Source organism: Myotis myotis, unplaced genomic scaffold (assembly GCF_014108235.1).
Source record: "Myotis myotis isolate mMyoMyo1 unplaced genomic scaffold, mMyoMyo1.p scaffold_m19_p_18, whole genome shotgun sequence".
In the NCBI taxonomy this organism is placed as follows: Eukaryota; Metazoa; Chordata; class Mammalia; order Chiroptera; family Vespertilionidae; genus Myotis; species Myotis myotis.
The window spans coordinates 29,152,878-29,179,489 of record NW_023416322.1 but is presented as its reverse complement, the minus strand read 5'-3'; the positions used below and the strand labels follow the sequence as shown (position 1 = coordinate 29,179,489).

General features: G+C 53.7%; 2 protein-coding genes across 7 annotated transcripts in view; both read right to left on the bottom strand.

The window, feature by feature from the left end:
• GATAD2B (GATA zinc finger domain containing 2B) overlaps positions 1 to 6,841 on the bottom strand; it is a 77,419-nt gene extending 70,578 nt beyond the window's left edge. For all 3 annotated transcript variants that reach the window (XM_036342308.1, XM_036342312.1, XM_036342313.1), the window contains exon 1: positions 6,673 to 6,841. The gene's annotated coding sequence lies outside the window, so the exon portion shown is untranslated. The remainder of the gene's footprint in view (positions 1 to 6,672) is intronic.
• Positions 6,842 to 11,431: 4,590 nt separating this feature from the next.
• Positions 11,432 to 26,612, bottom strand: DENND4B (DENN domain containing 4B). 4 transcript variants are annotated; one of them, XM_036343582.1, is made up of 28 exons: positions 26,456 to 26,612; positions 23,785 to 24,124; positions 22,933 to 23,185; positions 22,620 to 22,689; positions 22,252 to 22,421; positions 21,934 to 22,178; positions 21,348 to 21,414; positions 21,195 to 21,253; positions 20,871 to 21,015; positions 20,432 to 20,607; positions 20,207 to 20,307; positions 19,622 to 19,837; positions 18,797 to 18,942; positions 18,300 to 18,439; positions 18,083 to 18,209; positions 17,472 to 17,678; positions 17,002 to 17,130; positions 15,826 to 16,042; positions 15,426 to 15,593; positions 14,786 to 15,177; positions 14,505 to 14,627; positions 14,143 to 14,312; positions 13,919 to 14,060; positions 13,491 to 13,727; positions 12,895 to 13,012; positions 12,638 to 12,803; positions 12,484 to 12,548; positions 11,432 to 12,383 (listed from the first exon to the last, which is right to left on the bottom strand). In XM_036343582.1, the coding sequence occupies exons 2-28, from the start codon at positions 24,099 to 24,101 to the stop codon at positions 12,238 to 12,240; spliced, it is 4,512 nt and encodes a 1,503-aa protein (XP_036199475.1). In that variant the 5' UTR covers positions 24,102 to 24,124; positions 26,456 to 26,612; the 3' UTR covers positions 11,432 to 12,237. The 4 variants fall into 4 exon arrangements, with proteins under 4 accessions (XP_036199475.1, XP_036199473.1, XP_036199472.1 ...); XM_036343580.1 differs by having other exon boundaries at positions 26,186 to 26,592; XM_036343579.1 differs by lacking the exon at positions 26,456 to 26,612 and adding an exon at positions 25,084 to 26,101.

Below are 26,612 nucleotides of genomic sequence, written 5' to 3'. Positions count from 1 at the left end.
CTTCTTTCAGGATGTTTATAGACCACTAAGGGGAGATAAATAATATTTATAAATTAGAAAGAGATTAAAGAAGAAAGCATTTCTAAGTCTCTTTCTAAGCCTTCTCTTCAGGAAAGGCTTTCCAGAGAAAGCAGCATTTGAAATGAAATTTGGAAGTTGATCTGGGAACTAAAAGAACTGTTATTCGCCCACGTATAAATTGTAAGGGAGAAAAGTAAGGCTAAGGCAAAGGCCAAAATTATAAAGGGCCTTAAATACTAGGTAAGGTTTAAATTTTACCTTTAACTGATTGGAAACTATTGAATACTTTTTGAAGGGGACACTGAATAATCAGGTCTCTGTGTTAGGCCACTGTGAAGACAATATGATTGAGAGTTTAAAAGGGAATAAGAATGTCCTGGCCGGGTGGCTCATTTAGTTGCAGTGTCATCCATACATCAAAAAGCTGTGGGTTCAATTCCCAGTTAGGGCACATATCTATGTTGCAGGTTCGATCCCTGGTCAGGGCGTATATAAGAGGTAACCAATCGATGTTCCCCTCTCTCTCTGAAATCAATAAAACATATCCTCAGGAGGGAATTGTAAAAAAATTCCTATATAATAAAAGGCAAACTGTCCCCTTGGAAGTTCGACCACCCGGGAGTTCAACCACTTACTATGACGTGCACTGACCACCAGGGGGTGGTGCAGAACGAAGGAAGGCCCCAGCCGGCAGCCGGGGAAGGCCCTGATCAGCCCTGATCACCAGCCAGGCCTAGGGATCCTACCCGTGCACGAATTTCATGCCCTGGGCCTCTAGTTTAAAAATAAAAGGGAATAAGACTAAAAAGCAGCGAGACCTATAAGAGATTATGGCAATATTTCAAATAAGTATTGTGGGTGTCAATGAGAAGACCAGCAATGGAAATACAGAAAAAGGTAGATTCATAAGTATTTTAAAAAAGTAATGGATAAAAAATGAAAAGGAATGGATGAGAGAGAATTGACAACAATGCTCACACTTTTTGGCTTAGGTGACTCAATGAACCACAGAAGGGAAACAGATGATAGAAATGTTGTTTGAGGCACCAATGGAATAGAAGTGGGTATGTCCAGCACACAACAGACAACTGGAATAAAAGGACTGGAGTTTAGGAGAGATGTGATAGTATTTATATATATGAAGATTATTTTTTCAGTAACCAAGTATTATTTACCATTTTAATAGGAAGGCAATTATTTTAAAATCATTATTTGTATCATGCTACAAGGTTCACATTTAAAATCTCATATTATGCTTATCACATTCATACTTTCGTTATAAACAAACTTGAGGTAAACATACATGAGGTTAGAAAAAGTTTTATTCCTATTTAATCAACAAATACTTGAGTATTAACTGTATGTCAGGTACTGTACTAGGTATTACACAAAACAAAATAAATCCATGCCTTCATAGACCTTATAAAATATGAAAGGACCCAAAAAGCAATAAATGTAACAAATCAGTATGTTATAAAGTTGTTAAGTGCAATGAAAAAGAAAACAGGGTAAGGAAGGATTAGGAGTAACTGGGTGGCGGTAGAAGGAATACTTTGTTGTTGTTGTTAATCCTCACCCGAGGATATTTTTCCATTAATTTTTAGAGAGAGTGGAAGGGATGGGGAGAAACAGAGAGAGTGAAACATCGTTGTGACACATTGATTAGTTGCCTCCAACATGCACCCTGAATGGGGCGGGGGATCAAGCCTGCAACCAAGGTATGTGACCTTGACCAGAATGGAACCCTGGACCCTTCAGTCCATAGGCCAATGCTCTATCCACTGAGCCAAACTGGCTAGGGCTGAAGGTACAATTTTAAATAGTGGTAGGATAAGGTCTCATTGTAAAGGTGTCATTTATTAGTAAGCAAAGACTTGAAGGAAGTTAGAAAATTATTCAATTGTATTATCTCTGGGAAAAACTCGCTATTTCCCACGGGAGGGAATAGCTAGGGCAAAGGTCCTAAGATAAAGAATGTGGCTGAGCCCTGGCCAACGTGGTGTGGCTCAGTTAGAGCATCGTCCTGTGCACTAGTGTCTTGGGTCCACTTCCTGGTCAGGGCATATACATACTCAGGTTGGGGGTTCAATCTCACACAGTCAGGGTCAGGGCATGTAGGGGAAACAACGGATTGATGTTTCTCTCTTTCCCCCTCTCTTACTCTCTCTAAAAACAACAACAAAAACCACACATATATACAATAAAAAACATATTCTCGGGTGAAGATTTAAAAAAAATGGCTGATATACAGGGGTAAGCAAAAGTAGGTTTACAATTGTAATACGAATAAATAATACAATAATTAATAAATAATACAAGAATAAACTTTCACATACAACAATAAACCTACTTTTCCCCACCCCTGTATTTAAAGAACAAGTCAATGCGGCTTGAATGGAGTGAACAAAGAGGGTGAGGAGGGCAGGCAGGTCATGTAATACCTCATAGGCCACTATAAGGACTGGCTTTTACTCTGACAGAAATGAGAATTCAAAAATGATGAGCCTTACCCAAAGTCATATACTAGCAGCTAATAAGTGGCAAAGCAGCTCGGATTTGAACCAATATTTCTAGACTCTCTACACCTGTGTTCTACTATTCCAATTTGCCACTTATTAGCTCACAACCTGCCTCCACGAAGTGTAAATTTAAATACTCTCAAAAAGCTAATTTTATAAGTACCTTCTAGGTAAGAGACCACAAGCTCTCCAGTTAATATTTCTAATCCCTCACAACCATAATGGGAGTTTATTAATCCTAATATCTAACTTAAATCCTACTAACATTGCAGCCTATATTTATATTACAAATCCCACCTTCCCCCCAAATGAGACAAAATAAAAAAAAAGCTTTGATCAGAAGGCTTAAAGCATGACTTTCAGGTTCAAATAACAGTAATCTGAAATTATTTTAAAAATGTATACTAGCCAGATGTGAAAAGCAACCAGAGAATGGCTCAGGAAGTATTGTCATTTCCCTTAATAGTTCACTGGTTAGTATTAATAACAATTATGTTGTCAAAGAAGCTTTTGCAATTACTAATGACTCTTTAAGGTCTGGGATATGACCACTTCATACCTCAAAAATAACAAAAATATATGCTCTTATTCATCTGTTGCTGTTGGTGCTATAATCCAAAACTCTTGATAGTTTCTTGCCAGATAGCAACTTAAGGTGGCAATGGCAAAAAAAATAGAGGATTTTTGAGGGAGACACCATCTATGAGCTATATGAGACAGGTTAAGCCCTTAATGGCACTGGTTCAGTCCTTTCTTATTGGATGAACTCAAACTGCATAGGAATATTTCACATATCCATAAGATAGAAGGTAAAAGATGGAACCTGAGGAGGGAGCATTTCAAATTAGATCTACTCTTCAGAGATTTTCATCATTACTATTCAAATATAAGAGCCTCTCTGCTTTATGGACCCTAAAGCCACCGAAATCCCCAACCAGTAACCTACAGAAAAAGCCTCAGAGGAATTACCAAGAATAAAACAAATAATATGCCTACAGAAGCTTCCCCCCACTCCCCAAAAGCCAGTCCTTTTTGACAGAAATTGAACTGCCTTATGTGTTATCTTTTCCCAGGCTTAGCCAATGCAGGGGAACTGCAACTTTGTGTGGCATTGTCTGATAGGTTGCTTTTTTTTTTCTTCTGAGCAAGAGGTGGACAGCTTTAGGCCAGGACTAGATTTATAGTCAATCTGGGTTCATATCTTTTTTTTTCTTTTTCTTTCCCTCCAAATGGCCTCGGAAAATGCCTGGCTATTGTGTCTTGATATGTACTGATTCAGGACTTTAAGTACTGCAAAGGATCTGGAAAAGAAAGTCCCTCGGCCCCAGTTATGGTTCAAATCTTACGATGTCTATAGCATCTGTTTTAATCAACCAAAGCTGGTTTGGTTTTTCTCAATGAGCCAAACAAAATGAACATTCTGAGTTGAGTGCAGAGGGGCTGCTTGTCAGCATGACTCCCAATGGGTGGCTAATATGGAATATGCTCCCGAGTCTTGAAACCAGGACAGCATAGATACTGTTCCTCTACACATGAACCTCCAGTTTGGTGGGTGTGCAAAGAAGAAAAAAATCAGTAAATTAAAACAAGAGGCCTGGTTTCCATACTGCTTAAGGCTAGTATGAAGCTGGAGATCCCAGAATATGACTAGGATACTATTACTGACACACCCTTCTTCCACACTGCTGTTCTCTAACCAAAACCCAACCTGGTGACCAGGTCCAGCCAGAAGAAAAAAAAGGGGTGAGCGGTGGGGAACACAGGGACCAAATGGGGACATTTGCCTCCCAAACGGAGAGGAGAATACACAGGTTTTTGAATATACTTTAAGACTATCAGATTCAGAACAAATTTCTCACATCTTCCTCCCCACGTCCCTGTGGCCTTATGCTAAGCACAGCAATAAAAGTTTCTGCTAGAAGTTAAATGTGAAGAGCTGATCAGGGAACCTGGTTAACATTGTTCCTAGATTCATATTTGAATGCAGCCTCTATTCAGACCCTATTCCGACTGCCTTTAAACAGGAAGTTAACAGACATCACCCACAGTCAGGGGAAGCAAACCACAGTGTCATAAAACAAAGATGGATGCTGCTGTCAGCTACAAATCACTCTCACCGCATGGAAAGTGTTCTTAGTAAGGAATAGGCAGGACAAAAGTCCTTAAGCTTCACCTCTTCTCAAACTGGGTCACTCAGCCCACACACAGGTCCAGACTTCTGATACCTGCTGATTAATACTTACCTTCTTCAGTCTTTACTATCACTGCCACTCGACTAAAAACTACATTCTTCTAAAAACGGAAGACAGCACTACCAGACCAGTACTCCCATTAATTAACTCCTTATTCATACAACCTATCTGCTCAAGAAGCCCAAGGAAAAACTATCCTTAACCCAGCCCATCCCAAAACAGTCAGAGACTGGATATCAGTCACACAAAAAACAGCATCATTTTCAACAGGTGTGTGTCTTCCCTCAAAATATATCGATCTCCTCCTCAGTAGCACCTTTAGTAGCTCCAGAAGTAGCCTCCTTCCCAATCAAGTACCAACAGAAATGCTACTTTAGGACAACAATCTTATCAAGACTGCTCCAGCATCAAAAATATGAATTCAAGTGGTTATCAGACTTTCAAGAAGAGTCAGTGTATCAAAGAAAAAACAATAAAGTTACCATTAAACTCCCAAGTAGGTTCATCTCCAACATATAGACAACATATGGACACCATCTTGCTGCCAGAAAACAATCAGAAGTTCAATCTGCACTGAAAGGGGCATTGGAGGGCTGGAGGAACATTTCATTTTTGTATCACATTTTGTAAAAACAAATGTTCAGAGAGAAACGTGTTTCAAAAACTCAAAAACATCAGCTCTTCTCCAACACAGATCGGTTGAACCTGCTTTTATCCCAGCTGCTGCCAAGTCCAAATCTCTGTTGCAGGCTGCTTTTTTGCTTTGCTAAAATTATCTCCCAGCTCTGTTTTCACACAAAAGGCCTTCAAATAATTATTGATCAGAAAGGAGAAAACTGTTGTTGGGAGGCTACCTGACTCTCCAGATGACAGAAGCAGAAAAGGTTGATTGGTGGCCACCCACCCACCACAATGCCTCCCTCTCCAACTCAGTGCCAGGCCCGCGAGCTAGCAGCTCGTGTCCGGAGGGAAGTGGATGCTGGGGAAGAGTGCAGAGAAGCTACCCTACTGCCTTCGTGAGGGGAGAACGGTCCCGGGCCAGCGAGTGGCCCCCAAACCTCGGCACCCACTCACAGGAGTGGCCAGCTCCTCAGTGTGACCGGGAGCGGGGAGGCAAAAAGTCCTCTCAGTCCCGGACGGGCTGGGGAAGGGTAAGTTCTGACTCCAGAGACCCCCAAGCAAGGGACTGGGATACAGGTCCCGCGTGTCCCAGAAGCCCCGCTGAGGAAAGGGGTGGCTTAGTCGCTACAGAAGATAAGAGTCCACACAGACTGAGACAATTCCCTTTTCCTAAGGGAGAGCGAGGGGGCCGTGGCCGTGGCCGCCGCCGCCGAAATAAAGGGGTCGGGTTCTGCGCTCCTGATGCCTTTACCTAAATAAAGATAATTGCCTCGTGCTTCCTTTACCCTTCAGAATCCCCCATTTGTCCCAACCGCCGCCAAACACCAGACTGAAAGCAGGGAGCGGCCCCCGCACCCTGAGGGCACCACTGGGGGTGGAAAGTTAAAGGGGGGGGGGAGCGCGTAGAGAGGAAAGAAGGGGAGCATGGCGGGCATGAGGCAGTGACTGAAAGCGGGGATGGCGGGGGAAACGGGGCGCGAGGGAGGGGAGAAAGAGTAAAAGGAGAAGGAATGAAGGGAGCTGAGGGCGCGCGAGGCCGAAGTGAAAGACCGGGGCGCGCGCACGGAGCGGGGGGAGGGGATGAGGTGAAGGGGGAGCGCGATGCGGGGGCGCGCGGTGCCGGGGTGGGGGGAGGGGGACGCAAGGCGGGGGCGCGCGGGCGGGCGTCGGCTCGCGGGCGCTTCCCCTCCCCCGCCCCTCCACCTTTCCCTTCCCCCACCTCCGCCGCCACCGCCTCCTCCCAGCCTCCCTCCCTTCCTCCCTCCTCACCGCCCCCGGGCGGGCGGGCGGCCAGGCTGGCCTAGGCCAGAGCTCCTCACCTGGCGGTGGCGGTGTAACTCCCAGCTAGCTCGCCTCTTCAGGCGGCGGCGGAGGCGTCGAAAAAGGAAGAGGCGACGGCACAGTGGGTTCCGTACCCTGCTGACGGGACGAAGGACGGAGGTGGGAGAGGGGGGCGGGCCGGACCGGGGCGGGCGGGCGGAGCAGACACTGCGGTACAGACGGGGGCAGCGGCGGCGGCGGCGGCTGCACCGGCGGCGGCGGCACCACACAAACAAGGACGCTGATTGGGCAGCTGCCAAGCGCCTCGGCTCCGCCTTCCCCACACGCCACGACGCCCATTGGGCAACCTAAGCCGGCCTCCCCGCCCTCTTCTTCTAGGCCATACCAATAAGAGAGGGGATGCCGGGACTACACCCCACCCTTGAGGAGTGAGTGGCTGGCGAAGTGATGATTGGCGTACCTGAAACCCAATCCTAAACGGAGGAGGGGGATGGTCTAGCGGGGGCGCGTTAATGGGTACCTCGACCAGTCCCAGACACATCCGGGTCTTCAGCAGTCCATTAAGTGTCGGGGGTCAAAAAATCGCTTCAGGCTGCAACTTTACCTTGGAGACGTTTTGGTCCCCAGGCAGCCGCCGTACCCCAGTCTCCCAAAATCGGGATTCCCCTTTGGCTAGTTCTCATTCTTCCAATTCTAAAGATGGAAACTGGTGAACGGCGCTGGGCTCTGCGTTAGGTGGTGTTTCATGCCGAGAAAACCCATGAATTTCACGATAGAAGTAGCTTTAGGCGCTTGGGCCTTGCTGTCTATTTGGGGCGTGGCCTGTCTCCGCCTGCCAAAGGCCTTGAGCTTCCTAGTCTTCATCGTACCCCAGCATGGCCCTGTCGTGACCAAACCACGACAGCAGAAATAAAAGGCAGCCAGCCAGATTGCTGAGAAATTACGGTGTGCAAAGCCCTCCTAGCTCCTCCTCTCGGGATCTTGCCTGGTTAGGTTCACAGTGAAGGGAACGGCCTCCTTACCCCTAATCAACTCCAGGCCCAGCTCCTCTTGCTATTCCCGGAAGCTGTTAGACCCACCTGAACTTTCTTAGCATTTCTCGAGCACCTCGGTGAGAAGCAACAAGTATCAGAATGCGCTGAGGGAATTATAATAGCTAACTTTTGGGGAAAGAGACTGAGCTGTACATGCGTTATCTTATTTATTCTTTTAAGAGCTTTACATGGGTTCGTAACTGTAGAGTAATTATTATCCTCATTTTACAGACGAGGAAAAAGGAGGTACAAAGTTAAAAATGCTAAGTGGCAGAGCTGAAATTTGAATACAAATAGATAGAAAAAACAGGCCCAGAAAGGTTAACTTGCAAAGGCCAGACAGCTAATTAGTGACTACGCAGTGCTTTGAGCCCAGAAACAACTGATTCCAGAAGCACTAGAACATGTTCTTCAAATTATTTAAAAGTCATGCTCTGCACTGGAAATTAAACTAATGAAGGACATGGCCACACACGAATGAAAGACCCTGAACACACGCACGCACAAGCAGAGGCATGCCCCAATTCCTATTTTAAGTGGGTAAGAAACCTTGTTTCATCCTAGTATAGTGTCCAGGTAAAGAACATGGTCTCTGGAGTCAGACTACTTGGGTTTGGATCTTTGCTGTACCTCTTACCAGTTGTGTGATTTGGGAGCAAGTTAATTTATATTCTCTACTAGTGGCCCGGTGCACAAAATTCGTGCACATTAAAAGGGAATTAATTAGAAGAAATATTTTAATATTGCTATTTGCCCTTTCACTATAATAGAAGTGTCAGAGATGAAAGAAAATTAGTAAAATGTATATGAAAATCTCCCGCCTTTCAGAGTCTGGGGTGCGCCGCAGAACCCAGAGTCAAGTCCCTGCCCACCCGCACACACCTCGAAATCACGCGAGACCCAGACCCACTGGCCCCACCCCAATCAAGCCCTGCAGGGCGGGGGGGGGGGGGACGCAGCCTCAGGTCCCCCAGCTCCAGCGTGAGGGCATGACAACCATTTGCATATTAGCTCTTTATTATATAGGATGCTTTAGTTTCCCTGTCTGTAAAAATGGGAATGACTGATAAGAGTACTGAGCTCATAGGGTAATTGTGATGATTATAAAATAGTCCATTTAAAATGCTCAGGACAGCCTGACCGGTGTAGCTCTATAGTTGAGTATTGACCTATGAACCAGGAGGTCAGGGTTCAATTCCCATTATGGGGTGTGTAGGAGGCAGCTGATCAATGATTCTCATCACTGATGTTTTTGTCTCTCCCTCTCTCTCTGAAATCAAAAATATATTATAAAATGCTCAGGACAGTGCTAAGGATACAGTAAGTACTCGATAAACATAAATAGTAACTTATGGGTTTCCTCACTTTTCCAAGAATTTCACCCTTAGTTCAAAATTCAGCTTCTGTTGGTATTCTATTGGTAGTAGTCTTGTACTGAACTGAAAATTATTTCTCTACTGGCCCCCTAATTTTAATGCTTTCACTGTGATTAGTACACATGATAGAGGACCTATTATATCATCAGGCACTCTTTTATGTGCTGGGGCTATAACAGTAAATGAGATAGTCACTGCCCTCATGCAAGGTATAGTCAGTCCTCTTCCCTAACCTGCTTAAACCATGATCAGTCCAATGCATGCTCTGTATCTGAAGGGCCATTCTTCAAGGGCTGTGAGGAGACAAAAGAAATATGTTGGTGGATACCAGCCCAAAGAAGATACTAGTGAGTCCTGAGAAAATGCCTTCTAGCAAAATTAAAAATCAGGCCATGGAGGGGGACTTTCAATCTGGAATAATCAAGTTCCAAGGAAGACAAGTAAGTGAGGCCACTGTTGTAATGGACATGACCTTTGCCCTATGCAGTCTCTGTTCATTTTCTTTTTGAAGCTAACATTTATTAATTTCATATGGATTTACATAATTAATCTTTAAACAACATCCCCAATTTGCAGATGAGGAAAAACTGAGGCATAGCAGTTAAGTAACTTGTCAGATGTAATAAAATTAGTAAGTGGCAGAGACATGATTTAACTACAGTTTTTCATACTGGAGCCTATAAACTTCAAAGTCTGGGAAGATAACCCTCGCCAGTTTTGTTGGGCTGTGGATAGATAGAACGTGGCCTGTGGACCAAAGGCTCTGGGGTTCGATTCTGGTCAAGGGCATGTACCTTGGTAGCAGGCTTCTCCCTGGCCTGGGCCCCGGTTGGGGCTCATGCAGAAGGCAACCAATGGATGTGTTTCTCTCACATCGATGTTTCTATCTTTCCCTCTGTCTCCTACTTTCCCTAAAAGTCAATGGGAAAATTATCCTCGGGTGAGGATTAACAACAACCACAGAAATAGTCTGGGAAGAGAAATTGGGCCAGGTTATATGTGCATATCCTTTCCCTCATACAGTTCCCTAACCCACAGGACAGAGAAGATATCAGATGCCATGATGATTACTTTATTACTGGAATTCTCAGATATTCTTGTGGTTGAAGAATTCTATAGTTCTGAACATCTGACTCTAGACCTCTAAAAGGAAGCCCCAAAATGAGAAACAGAAGCTGGAGGCAGGGTTGATGAGCATTATTGTTTGTGAACCAAGAGGCCCTCTAGACCAGTAAGATTATACGGTCTATTAAAGTGGGGACTGAGCCCTAAAAATCTCTCCAATGTCAGTTGGTTTAGCATATTACTAGGCACATTACACTCAACAGAAACTTATGATTTCAGGAAGGCAGTGGCTCCATTGCAGAGGGTCCCTGAGGATGATACAGGGAGAGGTTGATTTTGGAGAATGAGGTCTGATCGGAACCTGGGGTGACATGAGGGTTCCCTCTGAAGAAGGCATCTCCTAGTCCCTGGCAAAACAGATGGCATGTCCTAAGCCCCGGCTTTCCTCCTGTGCAGTTTCTTTGCCAAGCTCAAGACAGGATGGTGAAGGGTCCTCTGGCTTGAAGGTCCCAAAATTCAGGAATAGTACTTTTCATCCACTGATCTCACCCCAAGGAATGTGCACGAAAGGCTCATGTAAGTTATTTCCTCCACTGACACTCACACCCGCCTTCCCTAAGGCATTTCTGTTTTGTTGGCTAATTCCCTTTGGTAATTTGTTTTGCATCTCTGTTTGGAGTTGCTTCTGTATCTATTTCATTACACAGGGAAAGAAGGGAGAACTCCAAGTAGGCCAGAGGGATTAGAAAAACGAAGCCTGTCCCTCTGATGCCCACATGCAGTGAGCCCCTTAATCCTGGTCCCCATCTTCTTGGCACTGTCCCCAGACTGAGACCCTGGTTGGAAAAGCACTTCCTCCAGCTGGAGCCACCAAGGAGGCCTAGGATAACCGCCAGGGCTCCCAAGATGCACGAGGGCCACCAACACCAGCGATCGGGGAGAGCGCTGTCATCCCTGTGGAGGTGCTGGAGAAGTTGGAAGGGGATAAGCTGGGGGCGAAGCAAGAAGGCAGAGATGAGCTCAGGGCCCCCAGAGAATGGAGTCTTTGTGTGGGCAGACAGATGAGGGACAAGGGGGTGATTGTGCGGGAGGGCCGGAAGTGCCGCACAAACTGGCATCACCACAGCCAGCACCGGATTCACCCCTCTCCTGCTCTGAGAACTCCCTGTGCCTCAAGGGACCGGTAGCAGACCTGGTCGGGGAAAGCCATGTGTACCTGAAGGCTGCAAGAGATGGAAAGGCGGAAGGGAGGATGTACAGCCAGGGGAAAAGGAGAGGTATCCCCCACCGTTATCCCAGACCCAGAAAACAGGAGGCAGAAGAAAAAAAAAAAAAAACAGAAGCAGCTTTTACTATATTTACATCCAACAAAATTTCGCAAGGAACAATCCTTATTGCACAGTCAGGGCCCTGGGTGGGTGATGCATTCCCCAGGTGGAGAGGACAAGAAGGATTAGGACTTAGAGGGGGCATCAATACTTCCTAAGGAAACCTTGGGACTCCTCCAGTTCCCACCTCTTGAAATTTAAGGTGCTACAAAGCACTGTACCGTAGGACCCCATTCCCCTTCTCTTTTTCACCATCCATAATAACTTCATACGCAAGGGGGCTGTGGCTCCAGAATAAATAACTTAAAATAAAATACAAATTCTAAGGTAGAAAGGCATGGAGAGCCTTGGACTCCTTCAGCAATTCTAGCGAAGAGGGGCCATCCTTGATGGGGAATGATGGTCCTCCCTCCCATTCAAGGCAAAGGCTCAGTGGCTCTGTATCTTTCCAGTTGTTTTTTAAAACAAAAACTTATAAAATGACCGGGGTAGAGCAGACCTGTGGGTAGCTGGAGGGGAGCTCCGAGTATAGGATGGGGAGAAACAGGGCTGTGCCAAATGTCCCCAGGCCTCCTCCAATGTCAGCATGAGCACGTTGGGCAGGTTGGAGACAGCGAACTGTGACTTTTGGTAATACTGGGTCCCCCTTCCTGCTGTCCCCACTTGGAGCCTATGGCTGGGGCATGTCTCCTGGCCCGTTTCCCAACTCCTCTCTGAAAGGAACAGGGAAGCAGATGATCGCTAGAATCCTTTCTCTTCCACCTCCCCACTCCAGGCTGGAGGGGGAAGCTTCAGGGTCCCTAGCATTCCAGAAATGCTCCGAAACATTTTCGGCAATCAATGGCCTTCGGGGTGGGCATCTGTGCCCGCCGCTGCCTCAGCTCCTCCTTGCCCATGCTGCTGGCCAGCTTGTTAAAGGCAGACTTGTACCGCTTGTCGAAGTGCACTAGGGAAGAGGTGGGAGGCAGGTCAATACATAAGGATTCCAACCTCCCACACCAGGCCCCAGATCCCTAAACTCTTCAGCCCCCTGCCTGCACCCTCACCTGTTTTCATGTGGTCCTTGCCCAAAGCAGCTATCGTCAGGAAATAGATCTCACGGTAGATGCCCCTGAAGTGGAGGCAGAAGGGCATGAGTGAGAGAAAGGGGATACAGAGTCTGGTACAGGCCAGCAAACTTCCAGATGGGAGCCCCCATACCTCTGTAGGTGCAGGCCTGTAGGAGGGGGCCCTAAAATTTCTAGCAGGAGCCCTATAGCCTTGTGCACCTCATCGAGACCAACATAACGCAGCACCGACTCCAGCAAATGCAGGCTCAGGGATGCAGGTACGGGGCCTGGCCATGCCACCCGCTGGGGGATCTGGCCTGGGTGAAAGAAAGGAAGGTAAGCAGGATTATTGAGTCCTCTGGGTGTGGGACCCACCCCTTCCCACCCTAGGCCAAATACCAGACTCACTGTGGACCCTCCAGAGCACATAGAGAGGGGGGCAGCTATTGGGGTCAGGGGTCAGAACATCCCACAGCAGGCGCACCTGCACAGAGGCTGGGTCAGGCACTAGACAAGGAGATGGGGCCTGCAGGAGGCCAAGAAAAAGGAGACAGTGAGGCTCATGGAGGATAGAACATGGGCAGACAATGTTCCAAGACACACGGGGACATCACAGGACATAGCCAAAGAGAAGAGGGAAAGGAACTCTCACCCCCGGGAGAACACAGGCTCTCTGAGAGCAAGGACTGTGTCCTGTAATCTGCTGTATCCCTGTGCCTAAACACTGCCTGTGCTCAATAAATATTGGTAAAAGGAGGAGACAAACATTAATGAACCGGTCTGGGCATTACACAAGGTGTCTAACAACAGCCCTGTCGGGGGAACACTCATGCCATTTTACAGATGAGAAAACCCAGGCTCAGTAGTGAAGTGAAAGGGTGGGAAGGAAGACCAAGTACGCCGACTCCAAAGCATGTGCTCTTTCTACAGTACCAAGGACACCGAGGGCTGAGGCAGAGCCGAGAGCTGAGGCAGACACTCGGGAACCACCGGAGGGCACTGACCTGGGGGGGTGGGGGACCATTGCAGGAGGCGAGCACCAGGCATGGCAAAATACTGGGCAGGCGCAGCCTCTGGAAATACCACAGGAGGTTCCAGAAGATGATGGGGTGGGCAGCAGGCAGCTCAGGCAACGCCAGCACTTCACTGCCCTCGTTCTCTACCAGCGACTCCAGCTCCTTACGCAGCACCAGGGGGCTCAGGTATGCCCATGCCCCACCCTCGACTCGCTGGGAGGCACCCTGTTGGGCACAAATGGGGAGGGCAGGGGAGGGCATGTGCCATGCCCCATCCTCAGAGCCATGCTTCCACGTGTCCAACAGCTTCTGGGATGCCCCTTGGCCTCAATGCCCATCTCTGGACAGGATCACCGGGGACCCCCCCACAGGGCAACACGCACCCATTCCTCAAGCCCCTTTGGCCCAGCCCTTACCCCCATGTGCCCGTTGCAGAGCTGGGGCTCATCCAGGGCAAGGCAGAGCCTGCGGTCACTGAGCACAGGGCCTGGTCCCCCTGGGACAGGAGCATCTTTGCTGCCGCTGGCACCAGCAGGGGCAGGCTTGGGGCTGGGGGCACTGCAGGGGGACAGCAGGAGGGTTCAGCACTTGGGCCTCCACCTCCCTCTCCCACCCGAAGCATCTGCCCTGCTTTGGGCACCTGGGTCGGGAATCAACAGTCTGGACACTGAGCAGGGGCACGAAGGGGCAAGCGCAGAAGGGACAGGTGGTGTTGAGGTTGGAGTCGTCAGGGGCCCAGCCGGCCATAATCTCCTCATCGTATACCAGCGAGTCACAGGCGCGGCACAGGGAGCAGCTGGACAGCAGAATCTGCAGGCAAGAAGACCCCAGGAAGCAAGCCCTGCTTGGCCTGAGGCTTCTTCCCCAGCCCCTCCTACCTCCGCATCCCAGCCCAGCCTCCTGCCTCCTCCGCCCAGCCCCTGCCTTGACAGAGGGTGTGTGTGTGTGTGTATGTGTGTGTGCGCATGTGTCCAGCACACCCGTGTGGGGGGTTATCCTCACTTCCAGGGAAGGTGGCTGGGAGGTCCCGGGGGTTTCGGTGAGGCGCTCTGAGGAACGGCGAAGGCTCAGGCTGCTGACAGAAGATTCTGAGAGGTCCCACTCACTGCCCAGAGAGGCTGAGCTCTACCACACGAGAAAGCATGGTCAGCCAGCCCGTGCCCCTCTTGGCCCAGGACGCTGACTCCCACCACCCCTCAGGGCCCTCTCGGGCTCTGTCCCATTAGCAGCCCCTCCCCAGCAGCCTCTGGGTGCGTAAGTGTCTCCTTCCCCTCGCTGGCTACCTCGGAGGCAGTGGATCCAGGGCGCTCCCGGGGGTGCAGAAGGCCATCCATGGGGCTGCGGTGGGCTGGGGGAGGCAGGTCGGGGGGCAGCTCAGGTGGGGGAATGCGAGAGACAGAGGAGCGGCGGCGGGAAGGAGTGAGCAGCTGTTGGAGGCGGGCACCCAGCCCTCGCCGGGGGGTGCTGCTCTCATCCTGATGCCCACTAGCCTTGGGCACACGCTCACTTAGCCCTTCCACGACTTCAGTGGACTGGGTACTCAGGGCGGAGCCCGAGTCCCCTGGGCTGCCTCCAGCTGCCAGCTCCTCCCCAGGCAGGCTCAGGTCTGAGAGGCTTCCATCGTGCCAGGGCACAGGTGATGCCCGGGACTCCAGTACCCCCAAGGCCTCCATCACTGCAGGGCAGAGAAGAGTCAGGGAAGACGCAGCCCAGCCCCTCCTCCAGAGACTGAGTAAACACAGTTTCTGGCTGCACAAACTCTGGCACCACAACCCCTATCGTGACGGCATTCTGGGCAAGATTCCCTGAGTCTGCAGTCCCCACCACGGAGGGCCACCCCTCCATCCTGGCCCTAGTCTTCCTCTCTCACTGGCAAGTGGTTAGCAAAGCTGACTGGGGTGTTCGTCAGTCAAGGGCACTCACTGTGGGCCACGCCAGCCTCCACCGTGGGTTGTGCCTCTCGGGCACTGCCCAGGCTGCCACTCTTCAACAGGCGCCCCTTGGGTGAGGCCAGGTCCCGCAGGCTGCGCCCAGCCCAAGTAGTCTGGCGCTGAAGGGGGCGGGTAGGGGAGGGGCGCTCCAGGCAGGGCTCTGTAAGACACAGGGAGGGCTGAAAGGCAGCCAGGTCGACACCCAGCCTTCTATTCCAAAACAGAACTCCTTGCACAGACCTGGGTTCGGAAGGTTCTTTGTAGAACTTCATCTCTTTTTGTTACCAGCCAAGTGTAGTTTATCCATCCCCAGAACACCCAGTGCCAAACAACGGGCCAGTCCCAGCTCTCCCTGCCTGAGCCCCGAGCCCGTGTCTCCAACCCCTGCCTACCTGTCTGGGAGCTGCCTGCCTCTTGTGCTGCCGCCTGCTGCTGCTGCTGCTGCTGTTGCTGCTGCTGCTGCTGCTGCTGCTGCTGCTGCTGCTGCTGCTGCCACCGTTCCTTCAAGGGCTGGCGGAACTGAGCAGCCCCCAGGACAATGTTCCGAAGCTTGGCCCAGCGCAGGCGCCCACCAGGTGTACCAGATGGCCACTTACTCTCCAGCACAGCCTGCCAAGCACAGTGCCCATCAAGATGGCCTACTTTCACACTGATCCCAGCCTGACACCTACTGCCTGTCCTGCAGCCCAGGGACCGCCTTCCCCTCCAGGCGTGCCGCCCGGGACTGTTCTGCCAATGGCTCAACCGGGAGAGGCAGCTGGCAGCGGCCACCACTGACAGGGGGGTCGTAGAGGAAGCCAGAAGCAGGGAGACAGTTTATTTCCAGACTCTGTTACTTCTAAACTATATGGCTTTGAAGAAATCATTTCACTCTTTGGTCATTAGTTTTCTCATCTGAAAAACAGGAGGCAGTTTAGTGCCATGGTCAAGGGCCTGAATTCAGGAGACATCAATATGCTTGTGTTCATATCCCACTTCCCTAACTTACTCACTGTGGGACCTTAGACAAGTTACTAACTCGGCAACCTCATAACCTCGTCTGTAAGATGGCGGTAATAATCCTTCCACCTCTTGGGACTATGGTGGAGATAAAATGATGTAAACCAGCGGTTCTCAACCTGTGGGTCGCGACCCCTTTGGCGGTCGAACGACCCTTTCACAGGGGTCGCCTAAGACCATCCTGCATATCAGACATTTACATGACGGTTCATAACAGTAGCAACATTACAGCTATGAAGTAGCAACGAAAATAATTTTATGGTTGGGTCACAACATGAGGAACTGTATTTAAAGGGCCAGAAGGTTGAGAACCGCTGATGTAAATGTATCCCGGCACACCGGCTAACACTCAGCTTTTATTAGGTTGTAGCAGTACCTGCCTGCGAAAACCCAACGTAGGTGCTAAGGCCCTACAGGAGCACATGGACAGCAAAGCTTACAGGACCTAGCTGGACTGTACGGGCCCAATCTCCAAGGAGAGGGGAGGGAAGCAGGTGCCAGGGAGAGCCTCCTCCCCATGCACACACCTGGCACATGCCACTGTCCCACCGTAGCCCCAAACTTGGTACCTTGTTGTAGTAGCCGTAAGTGATCGTGTTGGGCACAATGCCTGCCTGCCGCATCTCCAGCATGACCCGCACAGACAGCACAGGCTGCCCATAGTGCGAGCATAGCTGCATCAGCACCCGGTAACACACCTGGGCCAGGGGAGGTACAGGATGAGGCGACTCACTCCCACCCCAAACCCTAAAGTCTCAGCAAGCACCTCTTCCAGCCTCTCCGGTTCTCACAGACTTCCCTGGCCCCTGGCAGCTCCCGGGGCTGCCTGAGAGCTGCCCACTGTTCCAGCTGACCCGCCACCCTCCCGTCCCTGCTGCTGTTCCTGGTCATGCTCATTCATTCAGTGAATCTTACGAAGCACCTGGCAACTCCTCCAGGGCTTGTGCCAGTGCCCCCCTTCTGCCTTCCCAGGTCTCCAGTGAATCTCATCGTACCCAGGACGGCACAAGCACGCCTGGGACTGGGCACGGGCACCCACCTCATCGGGCAGCACCACCTTGTGGTGCTCCATCTGGCGCAGCACGTGGTAGGCCGTGTGCAGTGCCTGCACCCGGGAGGGGGCTGACTGCACGTAGGCAGGCAGACACAGGAACCAGAGCCCGTAGCAGTGCCCCAGCAGGCACCGGGCCCACAGCTCAGGCACCGCCGCAGACTTCTGCGCCATCCGCTGTGCGACCTTCATCTCCTAGATGGGGTAGGGGACAATGGCAGGGCAGGGCAGGTCTTAAAATGCTGTGGGAGAAGCAGCCCCCTCCCTGAGGAAGGGGCTGTGTTTGGAGGAGGCAGGGGGGGTTGCTGCACACACAGGCTTCAGCCCCCAGAGCCCTGGGCAGAGGGGTCAAACCCCTGAGGATGGGCAGATGCCCTGGAAGAGGCAACACACCCCCGGTTCCCAGAGTGCTCAGAAGATGAAGACGATGATGATGACAATGGTAACAACACCAAATGTTTTCTGTGCCAGGCACACGTAACCCCCCTAACAACCTGACAGCATAGGTACTATTATGCGCATTTTACGGATGAAGAAGCTGAAGCAACAGCCGTTGGCTGAGCCTGAGCCCTTGCCTCTGCAGGGCACCTGCTGGTTACCTGTTTGGTACGGCGAGGAGCAGGACTGCTCGGGGCACTCCGGGCCGGGCCGGGCACAGGCAGAGACCCAGTTTGCTCCTGGGGAGGTTCAAACAGCTCAGCCCGTAGCTCTGGAAATCCATCGTAGCTGGAGGGGCAGAGAGGCAACGTCGGAGGCAGTCAGCACTCAGCTAGCCCATGTGGCCTAGGAACCGGCGAGGGTGCCAGGGGCGCTCACCAGTACTGGGGAGTGGGTTCGCTGCCCTCGGGCACCGGGGGCTCCTCGGGAGGCGTGATGAAGACAGTGAGCTCACTTCCCGACAGCTCCTCCAGCTCCACCAAGGGCGTCGCCTCGGGCTTCTCCTGCTCTGGGTGGACCTGGGACAGGACGGTAAGAGAGTGAGCATCAAGGGCGTGTGGGGCAGAGCCGGCGTGTCTGGAAGGTGGCAGGTAGCATCGCCCAGGAAAGCACACCCCAGGGGAAGGAGCAAGTGCGCTGAGACTTCACCGAGGTCCTGAGATACAGCGGGGGGATGGCGTCAGGAATGGAAAGATGGGGTACATATAAGCCAGCCATGTGTGGTGACACGGGCTCTGCACTGAGTAACTCCAGGGGTGCCATCACCGTCACAGACAAGATACAGAGCTGTGTGTATGGTGGTCCTGGGGTAACAGAGACAGCCAGGAGGACAGCAGAGGGCAATGGGCACGAAGAGAAGGGACAGTGCTCAAAACCTTATCAACGCAAGAGTCAAAGAATTCGAGGGCAGCGTGCCGAGCAGAGCCAAAGGAGCATTCCTCGATGAACTGCGAGAACATCTGCGTGTGCAGCAGCTGCGAGTACAGCTTGTGGCTGGAGCGCTCCCGGGACTTGAGGAAACCTGAGGGCATGAGAACGGGGCAGGGGGGAGATGACCAGGCTTCCTACCGTGGCCACGCCCCTCATGAGCCCCTCTCCTGGTCCCCTGCCCAGCGAAGCTGCCATCTCTTTGGCCCCTCTGACACTACCCCACACTCCAAGCGGACTGGTTCAGCTCCCCAGCACCATGGCCCCTTTTGTCTGTCTGTACTCCCTCCCTCTCTCTGGGGCTTCCCCAAAGCAGTGTCCCTGAAGAGAGATCTGCCCATGGGGGCGGCTCACCCCAAACCCAAGGCCCCAGAGGGCAGGGCCACAGCCGGTTCCGCTTTGTGCCCTTACTCCCTCCAAGCCCAAAAGAGTGTACGGCTCAAAGCTGGTGCCCATAAAGATGTCTGCTGAGCCCTAGCCGGTTTGGCTCAGTGGATAGAGTGTCGGCCTGTGGACTCAAGGGTCCCAGGTTCGATTCCGGCCAAGGGCATGTACCTTGGTTGCGGGCACATCCCCAGTAGGGGGTGTGCAAGAGGCAGCTGATTGATATTTCTCTCTCATTGATGTTTCCAACTCTCTATTCCTCTCTCTTCCTCTCTGTAAAAAATCAATAAAATATATTTTTTTAAAAAATGTCTGCTGAGTGAAGGAACAAGGCACTGAGTGGTCCCCAGTCCCCCAGCTTCCCGTGATGCCCTTCCCAAGCTCTTTACCCTGAAGGTAGAAGAGGTTGTCGACATCGCGAGCCCCCTCAGAGGGCGCCTTGGTGAGCGGACGCAGGAAGTCCCGGTAGCCCTTGAGCAGGCAGGCCATGAAGCGGAGGAAGGCCCCCTGGACTTCGCGCTCCAGCCGGTCCCGGCGGCCACACACAGCCTCATAGTCTGTCAGCAGGAACTCCAGGGACGCCTCCTCCTCGGGCCCAGTGTATGCTGGGGACCAGGGTGGCCGGAGACTGAGAGCCAGCCCCTGAAGGGCCAGTCCCAACCCTGCTCTGCACACAGGTCTCCACCACGGCCTGGCCACCGCCAGCTGTTAAATGGCTTTGCACCAATATTGACTGAAGAGTTACCCCGAGGCAAGTTTCAAGCCTCCCCAATGACCAGCTCGTCCTTCTCTATACATTCAGGCACACTAACATTACATATTCCTCCCTCCTGCTTATATTACCCTCACTTCCACCAAATGAAATCCTAGCTCTTCTAACCTCCTCAAGTAAGCTCTGGCTCTCCACAGGCCTGCCCAAACTGGGGGTTTAAGGTCAATGACAGTGTCCAGCCTCCCCCCACCAGGCTTCTCACTCTGATCCAGCTGCTGATACAGGGTTGTCAGTGTAGCCAGCAGAACCTTGTAGGGTCTGCGGGGCAGGGTCCGAGGGGTGAGGGGCTTCTTTTCCTCCGTCCTATGAGGGAAGCAGAAGGAAGAAAAGGCCATGGGGCTCCTTGCCAGCCTCCCCCGGTTTTTGCCTCCACACACCTGCCCGCATGCTCCTCCCCGCAGCCCCTGGACGAGACCGGCCATCTTACTGGAAGAGCGTGTTGGTGTCCAGATCAACACAGATGACATCAGAAGGTGGGTCGTGCAGATCGAAGTAGCTGGAGTGGATGCCCACAATGAAGGGCACGGGGGCGCTCAGCACGTCAGCCAGCGCCAGTGGGCACAGGGGAATGTAGGGGCACTGCCAGTGCAGCGGGAAGATCATCTGAAGCACCAGGGAGTGAGGAGCAGTGAGCAGGGGGGTGGGGGTGGGGGGTGGGGCAGTGGTGAGGGCGGGAGGGTCATTGGCTTTTGGGGGGGGCCTGTTGAGAAACTTGAAGGCGGGCTCTGAAGAAGAGCTCCTGATGGAAGCTGTATGCCCCTGCAGACTGTGCCAAAGGAGAAGACTGAGGAACCCTCCCCAGGGAAGAGTCCGGGATGGGTTGGGATCATCTGAAAGAACATCCTGGGGAAGGGGGGGGCACTCACAGAGACAAGGGCCTCACAGACGCTGGTGAGCAGGTCCGGCCGCAGCGAGTGGACTAGGAGCTTGTGCTCTGTGAGCACAGCCAGCAGCAACGTGATGGCCAGCTCAGGGCCCAGGTTCTGCAGCAGCTGCAGGAAGCTGGCACCACTGTGGGTAACACCAAAGTCGGGGGGCAAGTCACCAGGAGGCCCTGGAGACCCTTTCCTAGTCCCTGGGCACCGACACCGCCTGGGCCCAGCCTGCACAGCCCTCAACAGCTGTGCCCACCTGCCTGGCACCTACCATGTTCTTGGTCCTCAACCCTCTCCCCCAACTTGGGCACATACCTGAGGGGCAGGGGTGAGGATACAGGCTGGCAGAGGAGCAGGTTGTCGTAGGGAGACATCTGGGAGGCAGAAGAGCCATGGGTCAGGATAACAGAGGCTGGCCCCTGCCAACTGCCCTCCTCCCGCCCAGCCCCAGCCCGGCCTCACCCTCACCTGCACCAGGATGCGGGGTCTCTGTGGGGAAGGGAAGGGGACGTTGTGAATGAAGTGGGAGATGTGCCTGGGGAAAGAGGTATGCGGGTCAGAGACGGATTCCCCATTCTACCTCTATCCTACCATCACATTCACTCTCCTCAGCCACCTGGCCCCAGAACTTTATTCCTCCCTGACCTCGCCTTGAGCCTGCGTCAGCCATCAGAGCAGCCAATATACAGGGTGTCCCTCCAAAATGTACACACACTTTAACAGCTGATGGCTCCGTTTTGAAATTAAATGTATTTTAATGAACACTGCCTTTTATAATGATTCGAAGTGTGTGTATACATGTTTGGGACACCCTATGTATAGAATCCAGGCAAGCCCCTTAGCTAGCAAGTGTAGACTGGACTTCAGCTCCCTCTCCCCCTTAGCCAGTGGCACTTTGGCAATGTATACAACCACACACGACAGCCCTGTCCCCCACTTCTCTGCCCACCTCCCGCACACACACCCCCAGTCCGCTCCATCCTAATCTCTTCCATCTCTCCTGGCCTCCTGATCCCCTCAGACTCCTTCCCAGGGTCAGGGGAGCCATGCTCACGCTTCCAAGGGCAGGCGGTGGGGGCCTGAGACGGAGTAGCGGTAAAGGAAGGTAAGGAAGGCGCGGAAGGCAGAGAAGGCAGGCCACCGGGACAGCACGGCGATGGCGCGCCGGCTGCGCACTGCTCGGCCCCCAAGCGGCCGGCCTCGTTCCACCGCGCTCAGCAGGCCCAGGGCCCGTGACTGCCGCTCCGACAGCCTGGCCCTCGGGAACGCCTCATAGAACTGCAGGGCCGCACCGTACACCTGGCGGGGGCCAGAGGGGCAGTCAGATGGGCCCTGCATGGCCCAGACCCCCTCCCCCACGCCACACACCCACCTTATTACCAGCTGCACCCGTCAACACGAAGGTGGAGAAGACAGGCACCGGGTACTTGGTCTCGGCCGGCCAGCACTCGATAGTGGCCCCCATGGGTAGGCAGAAGACGGGCACCGACTCGGGCAGCGGAAATGTCTCATTGTCCTCCTCTGGGTAGCGGCCCAGCAGCTCTGCACCCAGGACAGAGGGGGGGGGGGCACCCAAAAGGAGGGCATATCAGGCTCCAGAGGAAGGAACTGGGGGGATCCCAGGGAAGGGCCAAATGGCGAAGGGGAGTTCCAGGCACAATGAAAGTGACAGCCAAGAGGCGCCAGGGCAGAGGGACATGGAGGGCCAAGGGGTTGGAGAGGGACTAAAGGGCAACTCACCTGCCTCATACACAAGCGTGTTGGCCTTGGCCAGGCCCACCTTGTAGCACAGGTACACTGCTGGGCCCCACTGCCCGAGAAACAGCAAGAGACAAGCAGATACACAGGTTTCTGGGGTCCACTTCCTCCACCACCCCTAAGCGGTCTTTCGTCTTTAGAATTCCCACTAATCCCGGTCCCCCAAGACCAGAGTCCACCCTGGGCCCACGCCTGCCATGAGAGGCCTTAGGCTGCACATGCCCTTGGCGCCCAGTGTCCACACCCCCATGCTGAGGCGGGGCAGGTTTCAGCCCTGGGCCCGAGCCCCACTCACCATGCCCGGGTTGAGGTTGCGGGGCAGCCGGCAGTAAGTATGAGGAGTGCCCTCACCCTTGCTGGGCAGCACCAGGCAGAGGTCAGTGATGCCCAAGGCATGCAGCCCTGCCCCCTCTGCTGCCCGCCGGTAAGTGAGGTAGGTGCGGGGGTGCCCAGGGCCTGCAGGGGCCAGGTTGGCGGAGTGGCTGTAGGGTGTCGTGTCTAGTACTTGGAAACCAGGCTTGGGACGTTCCTTCCCCTCATACAACACCCTTGGCACAGAGAACAGAGAGAGATGTCGAGCAGGGGCGGAGGAGAAAGACCCCATCCTGCCAGATCCGCCTACGCAGGCCTACCTATCTGCCGTGCACCCTCAGCCTCACGAACCGCGACCCCCGGGCTCACTTACTGCTGACCTCTGCCCCCAAGAATCCCATGCCCCTCTTCTGCCCTTGTCTCTCTACGTCTCCATCAGCAGCAACCCCTCAAGCTTCCCACGGCTCTCCTAGTCATTGATAAATGCTACGAAAAAAGTTACCATTTACGGCCTCTGTGCTAAGTCCCTTCCATGGATGATCTCATTTAATCTTCCCCACCACCTTATGAGGAGGTACAATTTCCCCCACTTTATCCACCAGGAAACAGGCCCAGAGGGGCTCAAACCCTGCCCAACATCCCACAGCTGGCAAGTAGCAACATGAGTACAAGAACCCAGATCGGTGTGAGGATTAAGTGAATAAACACTCAGTCCCTTCTCTCCGGCCCCTAGCCAGCCCATCGCCTAACCCTCATCCCATGCCCCTGCGTCTCCCGGCCTCACCCCACTGCCCCTCCCAGCCTCCCCTGGTGCCCACACGGGGAGGGCACACACCCGAGCTCCACGAGGGGCGGCTTGTCACGGCCCCTGCGGTAGCAGATGACAGGCTGAGTTCCACTCAGGAGCCCAGCACTGAGTTCCAAGGGGTGGCCCCCCACGGAGGCCTGGATGCAGGTGTAGCCCTGGGGCACCTCCTCGCCCAGCGCCCGAGCGATGACTGCCACGTCGGTGATGGGCTCAGCGGGCCGGGGCGGGCGCAGGGGCCCACTGGGTTCAGGAACCCGCGTCTCCTCGGGAATGGGTGCTCCGCTCCCCGCAAGCCCGGCGATCACGAAGTAATCCACCAGCCGGGGGGGCCGCTCCTCGGCCATGGCCCCCCCCTCACTCACTGCATCTGCAATGGTCAAGGCAGGCTGGTGTTGCCATGGCAACCAGGGTGCCCCCTCCCCCTTGCTTCCCTCCTCTTCCTAGTCCCTCCAAGGAAAGGCAGGATCAGTGGTCAGCCAATCCTGAACTCTCCCGCCTATGACATCACCAGGCCTTCAGAGCCCTGCCACAGCTTCTTAAAGAGACCAGGACCCTCTCTTATGGTCCTAGCCCTCTCCCTAAAGGACCCAAACTCCACTCCACCACACACCTGTATCCCTTTTAAAGACCCCTCCCCTCCTCACCCCCCACCCATACAGAGTTATAATAGGTCCGTCTTTTCTGCAGTGGCCTGCAATGACATCATTAATTTTGGCCATGACATCATGCCAACCTTACAGGTTTTTTAAGAAGGGTTTTTGAACTTCTCAACTCTAGTTATGACATCCTAAGAACTACATGAGCCAGTTAATGTTCTTAAAGAACCCACCTCTAGATTTTGGGAGCACCCAAGTGTCCACAAAACCCAAGCTTTAGTGTCCTTTCACCAGACTCAAGTGTCCTTTTTCCTCACCTAATGCCACTAAACCAGCGGTTCTCAACCTGTGGGTCGCAACCCCTTTGGCGGTCGAACGACCCTTTCACAGGGGTCGCCTAAGACCGTCCTGCCTATCAGATGTTTACATGACGATTCATAACAGTAGCAACACTACAGTTATGAAGTAGCAACGAAAATAATTTTATGGCTGGGTCACAACATGAGGAACTGTATCTAAAGGGCCAGAAGGTTGAGAACCACTGCAACTGACCAAAAAAAAACACACAAAACCAACAACCAAAACAACAGTGCCCGCCCACCTCCAGGGTCCTCGGGTTACCCCGTGAGGACAAAGGCGGCTGTGGGAACCAGTCCCGGCCACCCCCATGTCCTCCTCCAGGGAGCCCCAAGGTAGGCCCACAACAGGTCCTCAGTCACTGAGTTCTCACCTGCCTCCATGGCCAACCCGAGAGTGGGAGCCTAAGGGCCCTGGGGAGCCCCAGGTGCAGAAGCTAGGAAAGAGCTTGATGGGTGGCGTGCAGCGGAGGACAGGAGGAATGGGGGCGCTTCAGAGGGGAAGGGAGGTGACTTCCTGGAACAGTGGAGGGGAAGCTGTAGCTCAGCCCAGCTCAGCGGAAGTCAGCCTATGGGTGTGTGTTGGGGGGCGGGGGGTACCATGGAAGGCGCCAACGCAGCATCATGCCAAGTGTAACCTCAGACAAAAGGACCCCCAGCAAAGAAGAGGAGGCTCAGCATGGCCCCAGGATGTACAGTCCTACTTAACCTCAGAGAACTTCAAGGAGCAAGGGGATCTCAGAAGCCAGGTTGGCCTTCTCCTCAGTATGGCTTCTGGACACACGCGCGCGAACACACACACACACACACACACACACACACACCTCCAGCTAAATTTAGCCTCCATGTCTGGAAGGTGAAGCCAGGAGTCAGCGTCAGCCTCCTAATTTAGCTCTAGGGCACAACCGCATCCCTCACCCTCTGCAGGCGAAAGGGCGCCCTATGCCCCAGGCAGCAGGCAGGAGCCCTTAGTGGGCCGAGTGGGTGGCCCCGACCCGCAGGACCTGCTCACTAGAGCCTCCGTCACCCAGCCAGGGAGACACCCTGCACAAGGCAGCCCTTGCTGCCTGGGGAAGGCGAGGGGCGCGGGCACCACTCGGGGTCCCCACGCCCACAAACCAGGCGATGGGGAGGTCGGGCCGGGGCGGCGGGCGGGCGCGTGGAGCAGGAGACTGCCTGCCGAGGAAGGGCCGGGGCACCGGGGACCGGGGCAGGTGCGCCAGTCGCGGGGGACATGACAGCAGCAGCGCCGCGTGACCTGAGCCAGAGGGAGGGGTGCCCTGGCTGAGGACCCGCAGGAGCAAGGGGGTGCAGGGCACCGGGCGCAGCTAGCGAACTCCCCTCCACTTTCACTTCCCCAGGAGAGAGGAACCGGAACCAGATGTGCCACGCCAGAGAACAGCTGGGGGACCTCCTCCCGCCCGGCACCCCCTCCCTTCCTTCCCCGCCCGCCACCCCGCCCGGTCCGGCCCCTACCTGCCTGCCCTGCGACTCCCTGGCCGGCCGGCCCGCTGCGGGCGGCAGGGAGAGTGGGCTGGCGGGCCGGCGGGCGGGCGGTGGACGGTGCGCTACCCGGCCCCGGACATGGCGCACCGACTTGGGCGCCACTCCCTCCCGGGAGGCCAGGGAAGGAAGGAGAGGCAGCCGAGGGCGCCGGGGCGCTGGGCGCGGTGGAGGGAGATCCCGGCGGTGCCTACGTTCCCCGTGCGCTGCGCCACGCAGGGACTGTGCTGCCCTGCAGCTCACTTGGGCGTGCGCTCCTCCGGGCTCCCGCTGGCTGGAGGCGGGGTGCTCCTCCGAGTGTCCCGCTTTCTCCGCTCCCCCTCACCCCCACGGGGACTGTGGGCGCAGCTGCTCCCCCCACGCCCTCCCGGGCCTGTGGCCGTGACCCTGGCGGCGCCTG